General features: G+C 39.5%; 1 protein-coding gene across 11 annotated transcripts in view; it reads right to left on the bottom strand.

The window, feature by feature from the left end:
- Positions 1 to 26,156, bottom strand: part of PTPN5 (protein tyrosine phosphatase non-receptor type 5) — a 307,304-nt gene that overhangs the window by 17,932 nt on the left and 263,216 nt on the right. For 9 of the 11 annotated variants that reach the window (XR_009729567.1, XM_061380256.1, XM_061380249.1 and 6 more), the window contains 6 exons: positions 17,151 to 17,332; positions 16,103 to 16,222; positions 14,171 to 14,254; positions 11,025 to 11,263; positions 7,479 to 7,668; positions 4,086 to 4,170 (listed from right to left, as the gene is read on the bottom strand). Coding sequence is in view for 10 of the 11 variants with exons in the window: in XM_061380249.1 (XP_061236233.1) it covers positions 4,086 to 4,170; positions 7,479 to 7,668; positions 11,025 to 11,263; positions 14,171 to 14,254; positions 16,103 to 16,222; positions 17,151 to 17,332 (900 nt within the window). In the remaining variant the exon portion in view is untranslated. The remainder of the gene's footprint in view (positions 1 to 4,085; positions 4,171 to 7,478; positions 7,669 to 11,024; positions 11,264 to 14,170; positions 14,255 to 16,102; positions 16,223 to 17,150; positions 17,333 to 26,156) is intronic. The other 2 variants (XM_061380254.1, XM_061380258.1) reach the window with 2 other exon arrangements.

The raw sequence follows: 26,156 nt of genomic DNA, 5'->3' as shown, positions 1-26,156 counted from the left end.
GTAATTTGGCTGCTTGTGATAGTTTTATCCACTCTCTGAAGCCTGCTTAATTGCTCCTGCTGCAAAGTCAATATGCCAGAGTGAATCTGGAAAAGCAGTTTTCTGCTCCAGGAAATTATTTCTCGATTTGTTAGGTCAACAGACTCATTCTGACTTATAAGACATTAGAATATAGTTTGTGAAATGCCAACAAGCAGCTTTTTTCACAAACCATAAACATGCATTTCTTGCACACAGGCAGGCCAAATGACAGTAACTCTTTCCCTGTTTCATCTTCCAGTGAACTAAACTCTAAGATGTGCTATTAATAAATGCTAATGGTTAAAGAGAAATTAAAGAACATTAACAGTCTCTTGTACTTTTCGTAAGTCCCTTCAGTACTTGAGTTTCCCACACTGGGGCTGTTTATGAAGCATTATTCTTGTTTGAATAACACAACAAATGAAAACATTCCACCTGTGAAGTTCAGTCCAATTCCCACTGAAGTCAATGGGATCTGTTCCACTGATTTTAATCGAGCTGACACAGGCCCACATTCATCCACTTTCACCACTACTACACAGTTTGTTATCATTGACAAGAACTATTCTCCTGACGGAGGCCTCAGCACACAGCAACAGTGTACATCATCAGGAGAATATTAAAAACAAACCACAGATGACTTCTTTGTAAAAAATATCCAGCATGCTTATAAACCAGAACAAAACAAAATATACGCAAATAAATTACACTTTACCCAGTATCACACTGACATCTAAGCACACAGTAATTTCTACAGTACTACAAAGACAGACTCAGCATGAAACACTGTCCTAAGAGCAGATTCATGTTATCTATTATGTGATAATATAATCACAATCTGCAAAGTAAAGAAATTAACAAAAATACTGTTTTACAGAAGTACTGAAACCAGCCAAGTTCCTCTCTAATACAGTTCCCTCCTGCTGAAATTTGCTCACTCCTCTAGTGCTGGGGAGACGGTGAGACAAGAGATAAAATCTGCTTTTTAATCAGGGATTCTAATAGCCTGCAACATGTCACACCATTAAAAGGATGAATGATATTGGTTGCCAGATATTTATTCAAATGTCACTGGACAGAGTAGTTAGACCCCCCCCTTGCATGATGTTCCTTTCCCTGGCTTTTATGCAGTCATTCATGGAGTGTGCTAAAGTTTGAGTAAAAATTCCATGATCTTGCCCTCCTAGTAATTGAAATAATCCTACTTTGTCCATCTCATGATGGGTCTTTAGGGAGACATAAAGCCGAAAAAAACTCTACCAATGGGTGCCATTGACTATTAAGCACAGGATTCTTTTAGTATTCTTCAACTGCATTAGAATTTAAGTTACCTTTCACGGTGGACTGTTTTATTGCTGTATTGACAAATATTAAAACATTATCTAGAACATGCTTTTAAATTATAACACTTGACTTGTGACTTTTCTGTTAATGTAGCATACACATTTGCCGTGGTAGTACATTAGTGAACAGTTTCAATCTTATTTCATGTAAGAGAGTCCTATTAACATACTGTCAATACAAGAACATGCACTGTTTGGCAGAAAGTGCAGCTGAAGCCGAGTTGCTCTTAGAAATACATAAACAGGAATAACTCCTCCTTTAGAAAAATTCAGAAGACTTTTAATGAAAGAGCTTGCAGTATGAATTTCAAATTTTCAGTAAAGAGGCATTTAAGCAAAACAAGATCCTCCTCTTATTGAAAACACTTATCCTAGAACAAAACCAGTGCACAGGCCAGGTCCAAGATGACAATACACTTTTAAAAAACAGTAGCAGTCTGTATCATTAAGAAATCAAACAACATGTCAGCTATTTTTTCTACAGCCTCTTTGATGGCCATTTTGTGTTTATACTACGTCTGACATTTTAGAGGAACTCAATAGACTTAACTTAAATGTTCTATATAACTTAAAATGGTACAGAAGCAACAGAGCCACGTAGAAATCTAAAAAGCTTGTCCAGCCATTACTCTTCAGAAAAGGATTCAATGAGACTGATATACAACATTATAGTAAGTTCTTGCCACCTCTAGAATACTGTAACGAGAACTTTCTTTTCTATATATTAAAACAGTGCCTCCTCCAAATATCTTAGAGACTAAGTTATCATTTTCCAGAAAATGCCATAGGACTCATCCCCAGAAGAGAACTGCCTACAAACAAATTTGCAGTTATGAAATACCCAAATCAACTTCTTTAGCTTGGCATTTTCCCAGAAACACCCTTCTTCCATCAAAAAGCCACCTTCTAAGCCATTTTACTACTAACAGCAAAATTGTAATAATTTCTTCTTACACATTCTCCAAAAGAAATACAAATGCGATGAATTACAGACTATTACCATGTCTCTTACTACAATCAACTCTAGGGTTGCAAATAACTGATTATCATGACTGCTCACCTTTTAATGATGACTGTTTAGTTTGCTTCTGGTGATACAGCTGGTAAGCGAATTTTAGTTACTTTTAAATTCCAATTTTGGGTTTGATTCTAGTTTGATAATCAAGCTTTTGCTGTTCCCTATGACAATGAGTGGTTTGAGTCTGCTGTACTGCAGCTTCTTCAGGAGTTCCTGTCATTACTGCTAAAGCTGGAACCTGTAGGTATGCTAGGTAGACAAGATACTCAAGGTAGCATAGGCTACATTTGGTCAGCTCAGAAGCAGAAGTCAGTGGATGATCAAAGCCTGAAAAGCACTGGGCTCTCCCTCATCTTGCCTCCAGATCAAATGAGCTTGTAATAAGCTTATTAACCCTTGGAGGCATGGTAGGGTATAAACTAGTTTTCTGGAGAGGTCAATGTGACAAACCAATGGCTGCTAGCAGATACCCATATGAGTAAGATGAAGTTTGCAGCAAATAATTAATACGCTAAGTGAAGATTCTTAAAAAGTGACGATTCTTAAAACCGTTTTCAGTTTTTTTAAAACTGAAAACAGTTGACATCTGTTTGCAACTCTGGAACAGGGTGTTCAAAACAGTAGAAATTCTCATTTTCAGTTGAAACATCCAATGCAAGATATTTAAAATGGATCCACTTCTAAAGGGACACGTCAGATATGAAATTCAGAATATACAGATCACTTTAAAACCTAGCAGTTTGGGCATCTGAAATCACTAGACACTTTCGCAATCTTCTATTACAGCAAAACCAGTGAATTAATACTTGAATGATTCACTTCAGTCATTAGCACAGCGATTGTGAAATGCAGTTGAATGTTTTTGCACTTCTGCTCTAAAGTGGAGTACGAAGTCATCAGAAGAGTTGTGCACCTTGGATCACTGTCTGTAACTGCTACAGTTGTTAAGTCTAGATTAATAAACCTCTTCCTGAAACCATTTCCAACCTAGGCTTATTGACTGAAATGATAGTTATTAGCTGAAGACATTTTTTACTTCTCTGCAGTTACCTTTGCTAACCTGACACTGAAACTTATGTGTTCTGCAAATACAGAGCTAAAAGCATGACATCTAATTAAAGTTACTTTGAAAAATGATACAAGTATGACAGAATGGAAATTATGACACTTGTAAAAATTTGTACCAAAATGTGTCTCTAAACTCTTACTCTTGTCTACAAATAAAAATAGTATAGGAGAAAAGAAAATGATTTTGATTTTCTGTGTCATCTTAATGCCATCAGACCATCGTTTCCCAATAGTCTCAGACTGCATTTGAGGCATGATTCCAAGAATAACATCAGTCAGGAAAATAACATCACTAGAATTTAGTCCTTCTAAAGGAGTTTAATCAAAGAACCCCCTAATTAACATCTGAATAAACACACTGAGTTCTTGGGTAGAATTTTTAAGCAGCATCAAATGATGCAATTCTAATGACTTAAAACTTAAGTGCTGCTGCTCTTCGGTGAATATTAGGTTCTTCATGCTCTGCACCTCTTTTGAAATTTGATTTATGCTTTGAAGCCATGCTGCTGCTTCATAAATATGGCTTTTGGACAATACATTGTAGTGACAGCACATTTCATGCATTCTGGATACAAGGCCCTTCACCATGCGGAATAAACCAGCCTACCTCAGTGTCTTAAAAAGCAGAAACTTACTTGGAAGAATAGTTTTGTAGCGATTCTTACGCACTAAGCCTGGAATATCATATTCCTTTGGATCAACAAAGTTCATAGGAATTTCCTGTTTAAAAAAGAAAGAAACAAAACCACAAAACAAAATAAGTAGTATTATTAGATTCACAAGGGGAATAAAAAAAACCCCAAGTCCATTATGTCCTGCCTGTGAGGGAAGCAAAGTGATGAAGTCAACTGACATATGGTACAATACTTATAGCAATTTACCACCAAAATACGATTGATGTTTCCTTGTACTATCACTGGCTTTCTTTTCTGAAATCCTTAAAATGAACACGCTCAGAGTGACTAATTCATTGAGTAATACATGCGACAGCGTTGTCTTAGTTCCTAATATTATTAGGACGGTATTGCAAGTGTAGGCACAGAACTAAGCAAAAGGTGGTACGTAAGATACTCTGCTCCAAAAGTGATGGACCTCAGACACCATCCTTTCTGACTCACACTCCCCCTTCCTCTCTGAGGGGGAAGGAAGTAATTTTCTAGTGACTTTCATCAGCAATAAATTATGACACACATTATGACAGGTTGGTGTACTGACCTGACTCTGCGGAGCTGAGGGAACATCACTCTTTTTGTTCAGCACACTTTAAAGCTCCATGGGCAAGGACATCAAACAGGTGCTCAGTGATTACCTGCTCTCTACACTGTTGACGCAAAGAATGCGCAAAGACGGAGAGGATTCTTATTATAGAATCATAGAATCATAGAATAGTTAGGGTTGGAAAGGACCTTACATCAAGTTCCAACCCCGCTGCCACGGGCAGGGACACCTCACCCTAAACCATATTACCCAAGGCCTTGTCCAACCTAGCCTTGAACACGGCCATTACTAATCTCCTGAAAGAAAATGGCCAATGCCACTTCCAGGGAGGAACAAAGAGGAACATCCCACCAACTGGAGTCAACAGGCATTTTAAAGCGAGGTGTCCCTGCCCATGGCAGGGGGGTTGGAACTTGATGATCTTAAGGTCCTTTCCAACCCTAACTATTCTATGATTCTATGATTCTATGTGATGAGACAGGATGTGTTCTCCAGGCTGAGCAGAGAAAAGGCTCATGGGAGCTTGACAGCAGAGCTGGTCATCCCATCTAGTGCATACTGGATTTGAGTGGCCAGTATCAGAAATACTGCTAACAGGAGGCAGGGTTGAGTAAAACAAGCCTCACTCTGGGAAGAAATTAACACGAGCAGAGTTATGAACTACATTAAATTCTGGAGCTTCAGAAGACTGACTGTCTGCATTCTGCCTCTTACATAGCACTAAATGGGCTTAATCAGAGGTAATTAATGGTAAAACCATTTTGTTGAAGAAGTTTTCTATCAGTTTGGAGAACTGGATGGGAATGAAACCTTGAAGTTTTCCTCAATTGTTAGTTGGTATTTAGTCACCCAAAACTCTTCCTAAGCCAAGTTCCATGGTCTGTTTTTGGGACTTAGTCATTCACTGCTCAAGCAAATTCTTGGTGAAATCAACAGAAAGTCTGTCTGAGCAAAAACTCTAAATTTTGAAAGAATTTCAGGGCTTAGCCATGCAAGTGGTGTTCCCTCTGACTTTCTTGCAAAATGAAACACAGCTGCTTGCTTCATCATGGATCAGGACTTTAAAAACCAACTGGGTTTGACAGAAGGAAAATACATGATGCAGAGCTAGCTGGTGAGAACTGTTGTGTAAAATAACTAGTTCACAATTTTTAATTACAGAAATACATTTTGGTTACGCAGCATTTTTATCTATGCTTTTTCAGTTTTCATTAAATAATGAAAATGCCTTGGGATAGTTGGTTGTTGAATGATTTTCTAAATGCCAGGAAAACTAATTCAAAAATCTTTTAGAGAAATGAAGCATATTTTTTTCCTACTTCTGACATGATATTTTTTTTTGCTTGAAAGAAAGCTACAGTGCACCTCAGAGACTGATGAAACTGTATGTCAACTTGTTCAGCAGACAGTTCAGACACCAAGTAAACGTTTCCTCCCTACAACAGCAGTATATGTTTTACTTCAAAAGAATCAGGGTTTGCCTACACAAAAGCTGCCTTCTTTTCCAGCTTATACAGCATTAAGTGAATTAAGGACCATAGACACCTGGTAATCTGTTTTAAAACAGAAGTCCAGACTATCTCATTTCCGCCTGTGCTTGTAAAGTAGAAAAAATAACCAACAGTCCTAAAATTGCACAAGAAGGGATGACAGCAAGCAAAGTGTTACTCCTACCCTTTCTGGCCCATACAGGTCATAAAGAGGACAGGTTGAAAGGGCTGTTGTGTTGCAAAACATCATCTTCCTCCTGTTCTGCTGAGACTGCATGCTTAAAAGAGTATTTGACTTGGTAGCATTAACTTTTTCAACTGCCCTGAAATACTCCAGCATTCAAAGACTGTACCCTGGTTACCTCCCATCTTGTGCACGAATTTACAGTTCTGCTTAGTAGACATCATACTTAGAACCACTGCAGCATTTTGCATATTGGGTTTTTTTCATAGTTTGTTTAGGGGTTTTTGTTGGGTTTTTTGTTGGTTTTTTTTTTTTTCTAGATATAACAAATATGACAATGCCTATCAAGGACACTCAGGCACTTACAGAAGACACTCAGATAATGCAAATATTTGAAAAGCCAGTGTACTCACTCCACTGAAATGATGTACCTGGTCTTTAGCTACTCAGAAATCCAATTTCCAACTGCTTGCTTCATCTGTACATGTTTATTTTTTTCCAAAACTAGTTGAATCATTCTCCCAAAGCAACAGTTGATACAGTAAGCCAAGGAAACGTACTTCAGAACCCTAAAAGCAACTGACAGAGCACCTTCCAACTAGCAAACATATTTTTGTCCAGAAGAAAACCCAGTAAGACATACTTTCTACAGCTCCTGCTGAGTGACATAGCCATCCTCTGCTTTGGTCAATTGGAGAACATTCAAGCTTGGAAAGTAGGTCCATGCCAAGCATTCAACAGCATGTACTTGGACCAATTTTACTTCTAGGGCAACTCCAGACACAGAGTTGTTATCCCTACAGAAAACTTGGTTTTTCTTCTTTAGTCTAGTGAAAAAGTTTGGTTTTGTTTTTGTTAAAAAGTAGCATGCTGACAGAAAAAAAGAGATTTGTGGAAACAGAGGTGATTTTTTTGGTTACCAGAACCAATTCTCTAGTTTTCAAGTGACAATATCACTGAAAGTTTTTAGACATTGCAATTTCAGAAGATGACAAATTTGCTTAAATGCTTCACTGACCGAAGTGGAATTTGCATTTACTAATTAGAGATTTGCAGAAAATAATATCAACTTTCATAGAAGAGAAACAATAACCAATTTTTCTGATGCTCCTAGAAGACAGAGGTCAGGTACTCACAAAGAATTCTGCCTGGAGTATGAAAGGATCCAGTGCTTTCTTGTGCAGTTCCTCTTCAGTAAGGATGTTTGATGCCGTCTGAAGGTATTCCTGGGCTGACTGTTCCCGTGGTGACATGACATAGCCAAAACCTTGCTCAGAACAGCCTGGGGTACACATATCCAGTGTGAGTGAAACATTTGAACCTCTCCTGCAAAACATAGTGGTTGAAGTTTGCTTACAATGGAACAGCCTGACCTATCATAGGCAGCAATGGACACAGTCCCAGTAACAGAAAAACACCAGCTTTAGAAAACCACCCAGCTCATTCTGCTGTGTCCAATTGGGTCACTAACTATGAAAAAAATGGGTGATGCTTCTTGAATAGAGACAACCAGAAGCTGATTTTGTATACTGGAATATGAAGGCCAACAGTTTCAGAGTAGTGTCTGTACTGAGGTAACTGTGTACTTTGTCACCTAAATAGAAGCGATTTGCTTGTCAAAGGTGCTGTTCAGGGAACTGCAGGAAAGTTTTCATACTTGTGTCAGTCACACCATACTTTTGGATGCCTTAATATGGACTTACGTTTTAGGCACCATAAATAAAAATCTTGGTCTTAGTTTTTGTCAGGCCAGATCCTACTGAATAACCATTTTTTAGCAGCACAAACATCAGTGGGGTAAGATCTTGGGATAAACATCACCTGTTCAATATTAATAAAGACATGAGAAGCCAATCACTACAGCAAATAATTTTTCTGCCTGAAAAACTTTCCACAACAGCACATCATGGGAAGGATAAAATGAAGGTCCCAATATTTTAAGTTACGCTATAAACAGCGACAAAGTTGGGCACAGATTTTTAGTGGCTTTACTATAAGTCAGACACACATCAAAACAAAAAATTCAAAATGCCTGCACTGTTTACTGAATGCAGTTTTAAAGCATTTCTGAGCTTTTGTCAATCTTGTATCACAGGCAAAAGTAAGAATCAAATGCCAAAAATCTTAAAGGTAATGATAAAAGCATACAACATGATGATTACTAGGTGCAATATTCTATGCATCCAAAATGTATTTTTGATGACTCTGAACTGGCAAAGTCTAGTTGGGAAGTGTTTGCAGGAGCTGTTGAAAAACCAAGTAAACGTGCAGGCATGACTAGCTCACAGAAAAGACAGTAGAAGTTGTCACCGGGATCACAGCCCTTTTCTGGATTCAGAAGTTTTTCCAAAATAATGTACAGCCAGATTTCTGCTATTATTCACAGTTATGGGGAAGTGATTTTTCATGAAATGTGATCACTAGTGGTAGACACTGAATCTTTAGTGATACCTTTCAAGAGACTTTGACCCTGTGTGCTGTTGAACAGCTCCCACATTTCCTCCCCAGAAAAAGCTGCATTTGGTAACGTAGGCTACGTATTTAACAGTATTAATAGCTCTTCAGCATGAGGAAATGAGATTGTTTCTTCTTAAGAATTGCTGTTTGAATTCTTCTAATAGCGTAGGTGGTTAAAGAGTGATGGGGAAGCAAGATGGAGAGGAAGAACGGATGCAAAAAAGTAGATAATTCAATACAATATCAAACAAAGGAAGAATGACCAATATGTGGCATAAATGAAATCTGTCAGAGCACAGCCCAAATCTGAAATTATGTCTGGCTTCTCAAGCACACATGTATGTTGAAAACAAATGTATTTTACAACCCAAGTGTACACGTTCTACTGAGTGTGAAAACATCAAGCACAACAGCAACTGCTTTCTCTTTCTTTATTTTCCCCACCTCTACTTTAACAGTTTTTTTTTAAATTGTATTTCATTAGAAGCCAACAATAGACTGGGCTGCACTAAAACGAGTGAGACCAGCAGGTTGAAGGAGGTGAACCTGCCCCTCTACTCTGCTCTCGTGAGATCCCACTTTGGAGTAGTGTGTACAGTCCTGGGGTCATCAACATAAGAAGGACATGGAGGTGTTGGAGCAACTCCAGAAGAGGGCCACAAGCATGATCAGGGAGCTGGAGCACCTCCTGTATAAAAACAGGCTGAGAAAGTTGGGGCTGTTCAGCCTGGAGAGAAGGTGGCTCCACGGAGACCCCATAGCAGCCTTCCAGTGTCTGAAGGGGGCCTATGTTGGAGAGGGACTCTTCATCAGGGACTGCAGCAATAGGAAAAGGGGTAAAGGGTTTAAACTTAAACAGAGGAAGTTCAGGTTAGATACAAGGAAGAAGTACTTTACTGTGAGGGTGGTGAAGCACTGGAACAGGTTGCCTAAAGAGGTGGTAAATGCTCCGTCCCTGTCAGTGTTGGAGGTCAGGGTGGACAGAGCCTTGCACAACATGGTCTAGTGTGAGGTGTCCCTGCCCATGGCAGGGGGTTGGAACTAGATGATCTTAAGGTCCTTTCCAACACAAACCATTCTATGATTCTATAATTACTTGAACCAACTGATACTCCCTAACTGATTCTCTCCAACTTTCTTGAAATAGTGATTATCTTTCCCACAGGCTTGCAGTCACCTGAGAAGAAATGTCAGCATCTTTAAAATGAAAGAGATGGAATGAAATCAGGGATAGCGAAAAGCACAAACGACTGATGCATTTCAAGCCTGATTTACTCATAATAAGAAAAAATGGCTACTCACTGACAGCAGCAGATTCAGGGACAAGTCCCAGAGGTTACTACCTCTATGCAAAACAGAAGCCTCTTCTGATACATTCCCTTTTTATTGTGTCATGTGGAGCTTTGGAAAATCAGCACTATACTTTTAAAAATCTAAGTTATACACTTTAAGTTTTAGATATGAGAATTAACTTATGGTTAGCACTCCAATTTAGCTTGAAAATCTAGAAATAAAGAAAGGTGATACTTTGCTGTGCTGAGCCCTTCAGTAACCTTGTTCTTATTCATAAGATCATCACTGTTGCAGAATTTCTTCACAGGATTTCTATGATCAAGATCTTTGTTCTATTTCACCAAGACAACTGAATGAACACAAACCGAAAAAAATATCTTCCTTTTGTCACCTTATAACTGCCTTTTCCCACCTATGAATCTCTCAGAGATACTCCTATGCTCTGATGGCTCAAGCAGTGAACATCAGCTCACCCCAAAGTTTCACTACTGTGTTAATTTCAAAGGAATTAATTTACTTTTGGACTAACCCATTTAAATAAGAATTATTGAAGATTACCACTTGTCCTATGGTTTGCTTTTGGAGAAAGGACTGATCCTTCATCATGAGTGACAGAAAATAAAAACCCCAAACAATATCCACCTCTTTCAGAAGTAAAAGTTTTCAGTGCCCTATGGTGGATTTCATGCTGTGCAGTTGCCATCGTTAGGAATGGCAAAAGACTGATCAAACACAGCTGGATTTTCAAAGGACAGGCATCTAGAAACTGAAATTTTGGCTAATATGTTTGTATTTATGACTGGACTGAAAATAAGACAGGAAATAAAGGCAAAAACATTTGTGAAGGCAATAAAGCTTCCTACTAGGCCCAGAACTCCTATATCTACAAAATCTGGGACCAGATTTTCCCCTATTAGTCATATCTACCCTACCTTTCTTGCAAGCCCATGGATTTAACTGTTAGAGTAGCTGGATCTGTCTCCGCTTTAATGTCCATTACGCAGTCAAAGACCGGAGTCTCTGGTACAGGATCCAAATCTAGGAAGTCGTCCTCATTTTTATCCTCTGTCCACTCTGAGTATGTGAATGAAGGCTGCCGGCTCACAGACTGGCGTCTGTCTTCTTGTAGAGGAAAAGCAGGGTCTGGATGGGCTCTCAGTAGATGCCAAAACTGGAGAAAAAACATTTGAAAAAGCTTTTGGCTTGTTGCCACCCTTCCACACAGCCTAGAGGATGGGTCTTTAGGGCAGCATCCCAGCTCACTGTCACATATTAGAACTGGAGAGTACTGAAGAGGACAGGAATGTTCCATGATAAACAGCTTTGTAGGGCATGTTACAAGGATTCAGATCTACCCATTCAAACATGCTTTCAGTCACAGAGGTTTCCACAGAGCTGTCCAGGCTTAACTCATGGATACAGTGGAAGCAGAATGTGCTTGTGACCATCACATGCAAGCCAATGTGATATTCCTATTCTTTTGTTCAGTTTCTTACATTTCCTAGGCTTGTTTACAAAATAACATTCTACTATACTATTTTACAAATCACAGAACCTCTCAGTTATTTTTCCATCTAAAATTTAGATATAGCTGGGTTAAATAAACACAGTTTTTCTGAACTGCATGTCTTTGATAATCTGGCACTGCACCCTGAATTAATGTATAAACTAATCATTTTTTTTTACTGATTGGTTTTGATATATCTGTTTCTGAGGCTCAGAATGCCCGTATCAGTTTTTGGCCAGTGACAAAGACTATTTTATAACATAATTATCTGATTTAAACATGGTATAGACATTAAATAATAAATCCTGTGAAGCCCCAGGACATAAATGTAATATTAAAATTTATAAGTTGAAATGTCGTGAATCTAAAAGTTACTGGATCATAGTGGTTTGCATGGATGCTGGGGCAGACAACTGACTTGGAGATTACATCAGTAAATTGTTTAATCCTCCACACAGACCTCAGTTAAAAATGTCAAGCCTAGCTCAGAATTGCAAGATCTGGAACCTTAGGCCAACTTTGTTGCTCTAGCACTGAATTAAGAGCAGTACTGAACATGGTATATGAACTACACTGTATTGTCATGCATCCTTTTGAGACTAGGAACATGGTATACAAACTATATTGCATTGTCATGCATCCTTTTGAGACTAGGAACAGGTCTTTTTTTCCCCCACAGCAAAACATCTTCTGTCCTTTTCTTATCTGGCTTGAAATAGACAGCTAAATTTGGAAACCATGCCATTTAAAAAAGGCCAAATTTCTCTTCCTAGGCTACTAAAGCACATTAGCTTGCATAGGATTTTAAACAACTTTTCTTGTGCCTGTGCATCTTTATGTACTCTCATTTCTCTGGACCTAGAGAATGAAAAGAAGTGAGGTAGGTTTTAATCTCTGTCCACAGTCAGCTTTAGTGAATTTTACTCTCACAAAGCAGCAGTACCCATTTGACAGTTACTTCAAACAAAATGTTTTGTTTTGGTTTGGTTTTTTTTGTTTCCGTTAATCAGAGTACATAGTAATTACAAAAGCAAACAGGAACATGACTATTAGACTTTTATTTTACACAAATTTGGGATCAAGTCTGAACTGAGTCTTATGTTACATGCTTAGCCTGTTGGATAACAAGATAGAAGCTTGAAGATCTCATTCTATTTTCATTCCCCAAGATGGATTCTAGAGCTTGACAGTCCCACAGTACCAGCCATGGTTCTCTAAAATACTGTAAGGCTGTAATAGCTGAACAGTTCACAGTGTAACATAGCCACTCAAGTACTTTGTAGTGCTGGAGAGTCCTGTTGTTACTGAAATCAACACTTGTGTTGAGGGTCAAGTATAATGTCTAGGTACCAATTATATATCACAGATTGTAGAGCTGGTGACTTAACATACTGTAAATCCAAAGGAAGGAAAAGTTCACCGTAAAAACAAAGCAGTTTTTCTTTAGGTTGTAAGAAGTGTGTGGTAAATAAGCAGCTGATCAAGACATTGTACGAAATTAAGCAGTTAAACTAAACAATGGAAAAATAGCTCTGAAAATCTAGTTCAGGAAGACAGAACAGCTCAGTGCTGGTTCTCTGCAGCTGCCTGGGTCTTAATGCACCATTACATGAGACAGAAAACAGATGACAACACTGCTGTAAGCCTCAAGCACTCTATCAGCCTTTTATTTTCACTGTAATTGCTAACTTAGTCTCCCAGTGCATTCTGGAACCTGGGTATTCTCAACCAAGTGCTTCTAGTATTAGCTGAGGTCTGCTCTCCTGAAAAATTGGCTCTACATGTATTAGAGTTGCAAACTCCCTGATACAAGAATGAGCTGGACTTTAGCAAGTGCACAGACCAGACAAGGCTCTGATCTCTTGGTATTACTTCTAAGAATCCACTTGACCACCATTCCTCAGCCTTCTTACGTTATTGCTCTACACTGAAGCAACAAAGCACCTGTATAAACAGGCACATTCTTCTCTTCCCCAGGGAGCTACTAAAGGATTACTTTTAGTATCACAGTTGCTGAATAAAAAACAATGCATATCAAGCTGCTTATCAACTGGTATACCACCTAGTATATAAAGGCATCCTCAATGTAAAATACCCCTTTATGGTCCCTTCTAGGCAGCACATTGTTTAAAGCCCATGAGAGGAAGAGGGAAAACAGAGAAATCTGTTTTCACAGCCTACATCTACAAGAGCATTACACTCAAGTATACTGGTGCTCTGGAACAGCTCTTTCTGCCACGTAAATCAATGGATGCTCTGCAGCAATTCATAAGGCAGCAATATTAAATGGTCCCATTATTGGACTGTATCCTTTCTATTTATCCTGTCTGTCGATGGAATGCATAAAACCCATCAGTGTAATCCCCAATTCATCAAGAAATTGAGTGAGGGTAAGCATACCTTTGATACCTCTACATAAAAGCAAGCAGATAATTATACAGAAGTAGCTCCCAAAAATGTCCTCTTACAATGAACTTGGGCATAACCTCAACAACTTTGGGTAAATAAGACATCTTGTCAAAACTCACTGAGAAAGGCCATAAACATAGTTTGCACAGTATCATAACTTACCAGAGATCCTACAAATAGCAGTCCTAGAGAAGCTAAAGACAGCAGGATGTATGATACCACAATGCTCCCTATTCTTGTCAGGCCCTGTGAAACAACAGAATTGGCAATGATTCATGAAGTATTCAGGGGCACAGCATAGCATCTGCATGCATGTTCTGAGCATTCTTGGATTTCCCATGCAGATTTAGTCATACCATACACTTGTTCCTGGAAAAGCCACCACCACCACCAGAAAAATGCTAGGCTTTGGAAAAGACAAACTGAAACCACTGCTAAGCCCCAGCTTTACAGAAGGTCTAAAAGACCGATTTCACTGTGAAAGCAAACAGGAACCCTCCTTCCTACCCTCGTGCATTACCAAAACTGACATCTGGACCGACAGTTCCATTTGCAGCCTGGACCAATGTTTCATTGCCACAGGCAGTGTAATTTTATACTATGGCAAAGGGCTTTGAACAAAGTTTAGCACTGTACCTGTGTTTGTGTGTCCTTACATAAAACCCAGCCACAAGGGACTTCCCTATGTTTTCTGCACATTCTGTGGAATACCATCAGGTTCATTCACAGCACTGGCAGTGAAATTCCCTCTGATGTCTGAGGCATATTTAAGTAGTTCAGAGCTCAGCCTATGCTCAGTAGTAGGTGCAAAATTCAATTCTAATGGGCTTCAGTGGGCAAGGAATTTTACTGTTTCTGACCCAGCAGCACAGCAAGCTAAAGAGAAATTCACAATTAAAACCTTTCATTTGCTTATTTTAATTCCAGACCTGGGGTGGGTCTTTTTTTTAATTTCTTTACTGTTTTCAAGCCTAACTTTGCGCAAGTGCTATAATAAGAAGTTCTCAAAGAGACGCATGGACATCTGCACAGGGTCATGCTTGGAGAGTTCTTGTGATGCATTCTAGGAATCAGTTTCCTCCTCATTGAACACTTATTTTAAGTCAAAATCCTATGTATTGGGGCTTTTCTGTAAGGAACAATTTGTAAATAATTGACCCCCTACAAATAAGATACAGGCAATACCCTATGAATAGCTCTGATTAGGCATAATAAATCCAACTGATAAAGGGCAAAGAAAAAGTGCTTCTTTCAAATAAACAAAAGAGCAGGTGACATGCAGCTCAAACATTGGTAAAGAGAACACAGAAAACAGTCTCCATTGTACTTCAGCCACAAGAGTCAGATTTCCTATTTGTACTGCATAGCCCCTACTACAAAGATTATGTACAATGAATCGAAGCATTCTGATAGCAAATACATTTCACCTGATTTTTGAAAGTAGCTGTTCACTTAATGTTCTGTCCACACTAGAGAACTTTGCACTGCTTATAATTACCCCATTAATTTATCCGATGAATCATACTGGTACGTGCCATTATGTCATAGCGAGAAAATAGACAGTTTTACTGGGGTAACTTCATACAGAATTGAATCTGTACACCTAGCATACCTGAAATATTTTTACTGCACAGATATGCTCTAAATAATCCACAAAACCAGAATTTTGTGACTGAGTATCCTCTGATTTGCACCCTTCACGTGGATTAATCCGTTCCTCCAAAATCTAAGCTTCCAACCATCCTAATAAATTAAGCTCCAACTCCCCCTTTACTGTGGACTAAACCTTAGTGGGCTGATTTCTTTTTGCTTTGTTTCATTTGCAATCATTTGCACATTACAAAAAAAAAAAAAAAAAATCTGCTGTGCTGATCTGACATCATAGCCAGAAATTCAGCCCTGTATGTTGAAGATAAAATAGGAATCTGTTTTCAGTAAACTCTTTTCACTGTTTCAGGACACACATACAATGCAGCAATCACTATATTATATGAAGTACATGTGTATTATACTTTTAATAAGAAGAGATATTAGAAGCACCACCTAAGGCTACTGACATCAACTAGATAACCAGAAAGGAGTACAGGGTCTTACCTCCCCTTGATCTGACAAAAACTGCTTAAACGGAGTAAGCAAGTAAGACAGCAGGTCAAATGCATTCTGAGCTGCCGGGATGGTCCCGTAAGTGCTGTACCACAGCATCATACCGAGAAGCTGTGCAATCAATCAGAAAATACATAATGAGCATCTCTCATTATACAAACATTCATTTTCATTTCAAGACTGCATAATTAACTAATCTAGTTCTCGTTGATTTCATGTTGATAATTATTTTTGCTTTAAGAAGTCAGGTATTTTCTAGGCTGTAGTTTAACAAGAATAAAAAGACTGAAGGCTAGATGCTCAGCTACCATTAACTAGATGTGCATCACTGAGTTAAGCAAGCTTACTCTAATCTACATTAACAAAAGGACTATCCATGGTAGCCTGTACATTGAAAAAGCAACAGATTCCTCTGACTTCTGAGCTTTCAGCATTACTACTTTTAGATCAAAACTGGTAATTCAATGAACTTTGTATGTTATTAGAAGACTAATAAGGCCTATATCATCTATGCAAACCTTTCACAAATAGGCATGTTCACATAGGCACCCCTATAAAGGAACATACAGGGAGACATGCACATGTTGAAACATTTCATTTGAACCACCTAAGGTTACTGCACATACCACACCACTACAAAAAGTAATGATGCTGTATTTATCACCCTCACAGAGAGGTATACCTGCACCCTAACCATAAAGGGCATACTGCAACTTTAAAGGATGTATGTCCCAACTGACTTGTTAACAAGATAGTTATTTACCCCCATACGTTTTCAGCTGCAGAATACGGATTTGTTGGGAGATGTGTCATTTGGCAAAGAAGGCATTTAAAGAAAGGCAGGGAACAAACAGGATGGAAGTCTGGGACATTAAAAGACAGGGGCTGCCTGCAAAGCAAGGCTGTGAGAGGTGGTTCCAGAAAGAAGAGTACTGCAGCTATGCCCATTGCTACATTTACAATGAATGAGGAGGAAAACTCCCAAGCCAACAAAACTTAAAAGATCCTAGCATTTCAAAGCAATGACAAGCTGACTTACCAGTATCTGTGAAAGGACAAACAGATACATTCTGTCTCCAGGCATTAATCCATTCCACCATGCAGCCCAACCAAGTAGTGCTGTTTTCTGGGAGGTTTTCAGGTACTGCTCCTTCCTGTTCAGCTGCCCATGTTGTCCTTCAGCTTCATCCACTGACTCCATAACAGCTGGATTGGAAAGACCTTCACGTGAAAATAACATGTGCAGGGAATGAATAGCATGTAACCCTGCAGCCACTGCGGAGGCTGCAAGGGCTATTGTTTTTGTAGAGACGATGGTTACTTCTCAGTTCTGCATCACTAAGCACGGCTCAGGATTGTGAGCGTCACACTCTATTAGTGCAGCTGTATTCACCTGCCTTCATCAGAAAAAAGTGAGTGTGGGTGGATAAATTATTTTCCCTTTCTTTCCGGAGGTGCAGATTCTGGGCTTTGTTGTTAATAAATTCTCATTTACATGGCTGCACCTTTTTGGTTTTACTTGTTAAAAGGAGCCATCTGTGCTACTTCCCAGCTCCACATTCTCAGCTACATGGTGACAGAGAAAATATTTTGTCCTCCCCTGCCTCAATGTGTCTATTTTCACTTATTTGTCTGCTTTGTCTAATTTGATTATAAATTTCTGAGGTAGAGACAGTTTCATGTTATGTGTCTGAATAACACTCAAGGGCTCTCTCTGGGTTTTGGTTGAGTGTCCTAAGGCACTAATAAAACAGACTTTATTCTAACAACCTACTTCTTGGATGAATTCATACTCAAGTACTATTTAATAATGTTGTAATGCTATTCCATTCAGGAGGAATATGCACTGGAGTGGCTAGTCCCTCACTAACAGTATTTTGAACACAGTCTGTGTAGCTATAAATTGATTTACAAGCTAAAAGGAGTGAAAGATCAAACCAGTTTCATGGAAGTACTAATTATTTCCATCTTTCTACATGAAGAAAGCCCCAAGGCTGGGCTGCCCTGTGTACAACACTATAGCCTTAAGCCTAAACCAGCCACCTGTGCTCCAGGGAATGGCCATGTCATTGGCCCTTCCCTGGTTTGTTGTGGTCAGTTTCTACAAAATGCCCCTCTCCAGATGTTTCACAATAGTAACCCTAAGTCAGGTAAGCATCCTGACTAGCCACAGCTAGTCCATTAACTAGCACATCCATTAACTAGCCACAGCTCTCATTAGGCAAATGAAACATAGGATCTGTGTATCAGCTGACAGTCTGGCCGTTGTTACAGTAAGGATTCATGAAAATCTCCCATTATGATTTCTAAAATACAGAGATGCAAGAGTGAGTGTGAACGTGAGATGTTTATTCCCAACCTATGATTGTTCTTCCTCCCTTCACTGAAACAGACCTTAGGACAGCCACCCCTGTAAAAAAGAACAAGGTGGCTGGGAAATGCTGATGGCTTCCTCTACAAAGTTCTCCATTCCCACAGCTGCCCAGAAAGTAGAGGGTCATCACTGTGCAGTGACAAGGAAGAGCACCTTCAAGCTACTACGAAGTACTTTCCCAGGAGCTCAGATTACTGGTTTCTCAGCAGGGTGCAACTGGCTATACATAGCTATTTTCATTATTATCGTTACACAGGTATTTCTCAGGAAACACAGAGAATGTGCATCTAGACATACACCCATGTGTGTCATACCACAGGTATACGCTGAAATTAACTGACTATTTGCCAATAAAGACTCTACTTTTTGCATAAACACTATCAAGATTTCATATTAAGTACATATTAAGGTCAATAAAACATTGGAAAATATGGAACTAAAGAGGTAAAATAAGAAAGGTCAACAATCCAGCTTTTATTTCTCACAATGATAAAACGACTCATTTTTTAAGGCTAGAAGACAACCTCTTGAAAACAGCAGTTTTTAAAGAAAAGCATTTAGTTTCTGGAATACAGCTCAAGAAATCACCTTTCTGTCCTTCAGGCTCCAACTGATAACCTACAGTCCATGAAAACCTTCCCCTTATCCCGCTTCCCCCCCCCCCCCCCGCAGAAACAGAGAACCAACATGATGTCCTCGGTGTCTCTGGACACCAACCATATTATTAACACTTTGACTTCTGATACCACAGGCATGGAGCAGGACTCAAAGTTTTCTAGGAAGACAACGCAGTGGACACATAAAGCAGTCACAGTTAAGCTGCCTAAATACTTTCAGTGCTCACCTTTGTTTTCATTTTCTATAATGTGCTAAAACTTAGCAGTTGAAGTTGAAAATTTTCAAGCTTCCAAACTGCTCTACGTCTCACTGAATTTGGACAAGAATTAAGATGAAAGCCCTTGTTAGTGATTGCCTTTTTTCCTGTTATTTTTGCGGGATGCCTATGCCATGTTTTGGAACAAGAATTTGAAATCTAGTAGGAACAGAACCTCAATGTCAGGAATTATTTTTGCCACCCATGCAAAAAGACATGCACCTGTGGCTGAGATACAAACCTTCAATAGTATTTATTCACATATAGTTTATTATGATTTGCTCCCTAAGTATCTAAGTTTTCATTTTTACTTATTGTGTTTTAAGTTCTACTTTCCCTTTATCTGCATTAAATAATGCACATCTGTCCCTAACAATGGCTTTTTTTTCCAAAACCTAATGACTTACTTTCTTGGACACTCCTCCCAAAATAAAGTACACACAGAGCAGAACTAAAACATCTTGAGAAGACAACCAGAACAAGAAGCCATGGAATGCAGATAATCAAGCTCAGCTTTCAACTACAAGTCATAACATTTCTTATTTCAGAAAGCCTTTATTTGTTGTTTTAAACTGACCAAAAGCACACTCACCTGCCTTAGGCAGCATGTAAACAGAATTTCTTTTTTTCATATCTGTAACAGCCTGAAATTTTACAAGGTCACTTCTATCTCTGTTGGAATGAGGATGATGTGAAGGCCACTTAACCACATGCTTTCTGGAACAAAGACATTAAAGTTAGGGGGCTGCCGTGTCTGTCACTATGGGGATCTATGCCTCTCCACACCCAGAAGCCCAATTCCCAGTATTCCAGTGTTGTCTAGAAACAGCTGTACAATTGTACAAGTCACATTCTCCTTCTTATGACTGCCCTACAGGAAGGACAACAGACTGTATCTACTTTCAATTATTTTCACTGCATAACATCGAGATCTAGATCTTATCTATGGACCTAGGAGCCCAGGATTCTAGCTCTGCTGAATTGATACTGTTATCAACAGGTATTTTCACTAAAACAGTAAAAGACAATAGGAGTGAGAACTAAAACAATGGAGAACTGTCTGAATTCATATGTATAGATGTATAGATTAGGATTCAGGTTTTCGGTATACAAAGCAAGTGCCCTGGATTAAGTAAAGTCTTAAAATCACAAAAGATGAGATTTTAGCAAACATGCCCACCTAGGGCTCTGTATTGATTTAACTATGTCAGCTGGTTTTGGCTTAAGTATTAAACAATACTTCAATTACCATTCACACTTCATCTTGCAATCTTATATTCCTGTATTATTTGCCCTAATGGACGCTGGACTATTTTAGTGCACAGATTAGGCAATAAAGGAGACATCAGTAAAGTTTTCTTGTGTCAAGGTTAGCATGAATGTCTGGAGTCAGCTGACCAGGATGACTACGTGCAGGAGGAGTGAATGAAACCTCTCCACGGCTAGTGATTTCACTGACCATAACAGCTAACATCCATGTAATATCCTCATGAATTCCTGCATCATGAAGATTGGGATTCAAGTTCCAGAAGTACTTCTGCTTTGACACAGAATTAGAAAAACCCATTTGGCAGAAGAATTAAAAGGTCTGACATCTGTAGCAGCTACATGGCTTCTAAAAGCAACTTGACATTTCAAAACATCACCATAACTTAAGCTTTGCTGTTCAGGGAAAGGAACTTCCCATGACAAGCCAGTGATCTATTCATCCTGTATTCTTCCCTTAAACATAGCCACCAGTACAAGCTGCCAAAAATAACTGGCACAACACTTTGTCATTGAATAATCTATACAGGGAAACATCTTTGTCCACTCACAAGGTTAACAGCTGGCTTCCATAACTCAGACAACCCCTGTGCCTCTGTCTCTTTCTTTTCCCAACTTTATGTGGGTACATAAAGGGCAGAAGAATGAAACAATACCCACATACACTCCCAGAGGAACACGTGCTTTGGGTATTAGACTTAATTGAAACACTAAAAGGCACTGTACTAATGATAAATCAACAATGCCTCAGAGTAACATATATGCCATGATCCAGTTAAATCAGGATGAGGAATGATGGCCATAAACTAAGACACAAGAAGTTTCACCTCAACATAAGGAAGAACTTCTTTACATTGACGGTGGCAGAGCACTGGAACAGGCTGCCCAGGGAGGTTGTGGATTCCCCCTCTCTAGACACATTCAAAACCCACCTGGACACATTCCTGTGTAACCTGCTCTAGGTGATCCTGCCTTGGCAGGGGGGGTCAGACTAGATGATCTTCAGAGGTCCCTTCCAACCCTAGCAACAATGTGATTCTGAAATGCTGCTGTGGGCAAGGCATCAGCAGCTCGGTAACTCAACTGATTCATACTTCGAGCTTTCAGAGAAAATCAAACAAAAACCAACCCTGCAGGACCATGAATACCGGCTGTATTTCCTAATGAAGTTAGCACTTTAAAAGTAACTTGTGTCATCTCTTGTGCATGGGTGATAATGCTCAAGGAGCTGACACAGCTCCGCTGGCAGACTTAATTAACAATGTGTTATTGAGATGAAAAAGAGACTTGTTCGTTACCAAAAGGAAACAAAATGTATCCCAGCAATGAAAATATAGTACTCATACAGCTGTTAGACTTTTATTTGCATCCACTGCACTGTGCCTGCAGGAATTATGCTTCTGCGGAATTGAGTGGTACTGCCTTTTCACTGGGAATTACATGTTTTTTTAACGGTGGCTGCTTCTTCATTCATGGTAGAATCCCTGAGCTCTGTGGAACTACCCAAGAGACACAAAAGATCGGAGGGAAAAAACAGGCTTCACCTGTTCTGCCAACTCTCAAGCTGTAGCAGTCAACACACCACAGCAGCTCAGCTGTGTTGTCCCCACATTTTTATGTTTGTGGAGATCCACAGCCCTCTGAACCTCACTATATCTCTATGATAGCTGTGCACGGCAAGAATCTACTCTATACGAAAGGATCATAGTGTGGAAGCTTTGCAAAGTATGAACATACAAGCAATACTTCACATTCTTCAAGATTACCCACACTTCAAACCAGAGCCTAAATCCAAGTATAGCCTTCATATTTTCAGATATCAAAATGCAACTGCCTACTGAAATCACTGTCACTGATTTCCATCTAAACACTAGGGAGACCTGCTGTTGATTAGAAAAGAGTAGATGAATGCATACTACTGCTAGGGGGTTGCAAATCAACTCCTTATTTTCACATACATCAAAAACCTGCATATGCATGATAGCCCTGGCATACTACCTCATGTATCTGGTCAAGACCTTGTCAAATCTGCAGGTCATAAGACACATTAATTGCATCAAAGGTGAGGGAGTGCCTCAGAGTGAACATGAATGAGAGTTAGCTTGTGCTGGATGGTAAAAAGACAGCTCACCTAATTAAAGAATGGAGCTGTAGGGGAAAGGTATTGGCTAAGACAACATTCTCTCTTTTGCTTGCCACTGCAACATGAGAAGAATGAAAACAAAATATTCATCTTTTGGACTAAGAGTAAATCTTTCTTTTGCACTGTAGTGGTATGAGAGGAAATGTGCTAGAAGAAGAGGACCTTCCATACTTGCAATGCAAACACAACTTGTGTATTTACGCTTACTAGCTCTGCAGGAAATCAACTGGTGGGTCACTATTCCACAGCTTGGAAACTTTCCCTGAACTTCTCTATAATTGAGTACACTCAGATACTAAGGAACTAAACATGATGACAGAAGCTGCATCATTGGATATAAGGAAGAAATTATTTCCTGTTAGGGTGGTGAGGCACTGGAATGGGTTGCCCAGGGAAGTTGTGAATGTTCCATCCCTGGCCCTGTTCAAGGCCAGGTTGGACAGAGCCTTGGGTGACACAGTTTAGTGTGACGTGTCCCTGCCCATAGCAGGGGGGTTGGAACTTGATGATCTTGAGGTCCTTTCCAACCTTAACTATTCTATGATTCTATGATTACTGTTTACAGATTGATACAGTTCACCACCTAGAAAAGTCTGTTTTTTTTCTTGACACCCTCTGCACTCCTAACTTATCTGACAACTTATGTTTAAAATTACACTCAGATCTAATGAGCTGTGTTGAAAGCTGGGAATGCTATTTCCAACACTTGCTGCTATCTTAAGAATGCATCTCTTTTCTTTCTGACTCCTCCATTTATTTTAGTTTTTTTCCCTTCCCAGTCATGATACAGCAGTGATTACTTCTGCTGTGCTTGATCCCTGACCTGCTCTGTTTACAAGAGTTTGATACATTTACCTTTTCCAAATGGCTGAATAACACACTAACTGGGAAGAGAGTTATCTAGTCCCTAAAAGCACCTAGATTAAAAGCTGCAAAGAAAAACATTCCCCAATGCACCCTATAGCTACCTACTACTGCATGACTGGAGATAGAAAGAATTTACAACAATCACTTCAGTACTTCCAATTCCCCTCTGGAAAAAGTCCAAGTTTTAGCTGCCAATATCTTGTGGCTGGTAGATCTTGCGGTTGGTAGATCTTACATTTGCAATGCAAAACCACATAGAGAGCTACTTCAGAAGATATCAGCCAGATTAAATCAAACATTAGCAACAACCCAGACAAATCCACACATCCCACCAAGTTTACCACTAAACACTACATCAAAGCAATTCTGAAAATCACTCTGGTACCTAACCAGAAGGCAGTTAAAATTATCTAGTGGTCCTTGTAGGACAGCAAACTGTAACTGCAGACTTCATTCTTTTCTGTGTAACAGACCTTAAAGAAGAAAAAAAGCCTGACTTACCACTAACCCACTCTTAAAGGTCCAAGCAACTGTATTACCATCTCTGACATGTTACAGAGCAACAGAAAACTCTTCAGCAAGACCCAGTCTACATACCAGCAACTTGATTGTCCGTCTCCCGTGTTACTCATTCTGAGATGAAATTCAGCTTACAATTTCTAATGCTTTCAGTTTGCACTAAGTGTATCTACCCTGATACCATAAGAATTAGCTGGGCCAAGCTACAGGTATTCATAGTTGTATGAAGAACGAACAAAATTTCTAAGACTCAGGGATTCTATTTTGGAAAGCTGGCTATTTTTGCTAAGATGATCACTGAAAGTTGCCAAGCATACTGGTATTTAATGCACTCCAATTTCTGTGTTGATATACCTATCGAGGAATTTAGCTGCTCAGGAGCTCTCACGTGACTGTTTCAGGTTCTTTGAATATTCAAGAGAACACAGTCCCATGCCTTAGAGGTGGTTTGGAGTGTTGGGGGTTTTTGCATGTTATCTACATCAGCTGAAAGGGAGAAAGTTCATCTGAAAGAACAAACTCTGGAACACAAGTCTGGAAAATTCAGTGACAACGATGCAAACTACAGTTTTAAAACTGAGCTTGTAGTAAGTATGAGCATATAAAATATAAAACTGCCTACCTGCTGTTACTTAGCTTGTAAAGAAAAATCTGCTTCAGTCCTACCTTCTGAAAGAAAAACACAGAAACTGATAATAAAATACCACAACTTCTTGCATCATTACAAAACTGCTTAGAAAGACGCTGCAATGGCCCCTCCCTAATACTGAGTGAGAAAAAAGTTAATTTATGGTTATCTGACAGAGGGCAGCCCTGACATGGCAATTTTCCTTTGCACTTGCTTGTACATGAGTGGCAGTTAGCATGCTTATAGTCAGCAGCCTCATCCTAAGAAAGGCAAACCTTCCCTGTGGAATTCTTGAAAGAACAGTGCAGAGGGGGGAATGGATGTCATCTACTAGTTAAGGAAAGCACTGGCAACTTAGACTTTTCAACTTCAACTGGCAGAGGCTGGATACTGCTTAAGCCAAGCTCAAATTACCAAAATGGAAAGATGTATCAAGAGAGAAAGCAAGCAAGGAAGAAGTCATGCAGAGAATCTGTGAGTAAGCAAACCAAGGTCTATGCATTTCTAGACCTTCTCCCCTTTCACTGGCAACATTTTTATCAAACTTGGAGAGGAAACTTTCCGCTCTACTTGAATTAAGTTATCCTGAAAAGAATATGCAACCCCTTCTGCCTGCTGGTGGGCTGCAGAGCTCCATCCATAAATGGCCTATTCTTATCTCTGAGGGAACAGGAACCTGACGCCAGAGTGTGCAAGGAGAATAGGTGCTTTCCACTCAGCAGCTCCCTACTGAACTGCTGAGTCACACATTTTCTCTGCATTAATTTTCACATTACTCCCACTCAGTCCACCTGTCACTTCATCTGGGATGGGTGGGAGGAGAGAAAAAGAGGTGAAGTCAGAAAAAACGTTCATGTTCACCCAGGTCCATTATTACGACACTGTAGGGCCACATAAAAAAGCAAGCCTGCAAGCTGCTAGAGAGAGATGGAGAAGAGAAGATTCCAACACAAGCTGCCTCCCCCTCTTACTCAGCAAGAAGAGACTAGTCATCAAACAAGCTGCAAACTTTTATTCAACTCTCAATAACTGATGTGATGTGCTTGCTGTTACATTCTGCAAGTTTCAGGTTTCAGATCACAGATTTTCCCTCTTTTCTGTGACTTGCAAGAGCTTTCAAGATGCTATAAACAGGTACTGTGTAGTAATGAACTAGGTGCCACAGGGAAGTACCACAATGATGAGTCCCAGTACCACCTGGACAGATGCAGGTCCTAAGGGCATCTTCAGCTGACCTGCTGCAGTGGAAACATCCATCAGCCCCAACTTTCATCATTCAAGAACAAGAAAAAAAAACTTAGCCCTTTTTTTGCAGCTTTCATAAAACCCAGCCGTAAGACAAGCCAACATCTCCTATTATCTATTAAATTCTTA

This window comes from Neopsephotus bourkii, unplaced genomic scaffold (genome assembly GCF_033783945.1).
Source record: "Neopsephotus bourkii isolate Nb327-2 ecotype Australia unplaced genomic scaffold, CSIRO-AGI_Nbou_v1 NB_1792, whole genome shotgun sequence".
Lineage (NCBI taxonomy): Eukaryota > Metazoa > Chordata > Aves > Psittaciformes > Psittacidae > Neopsephotus > Neopsephotus bourkii.
This window is presented reverse-complemented; position numbering and strand designations above follow the sequence as displayed.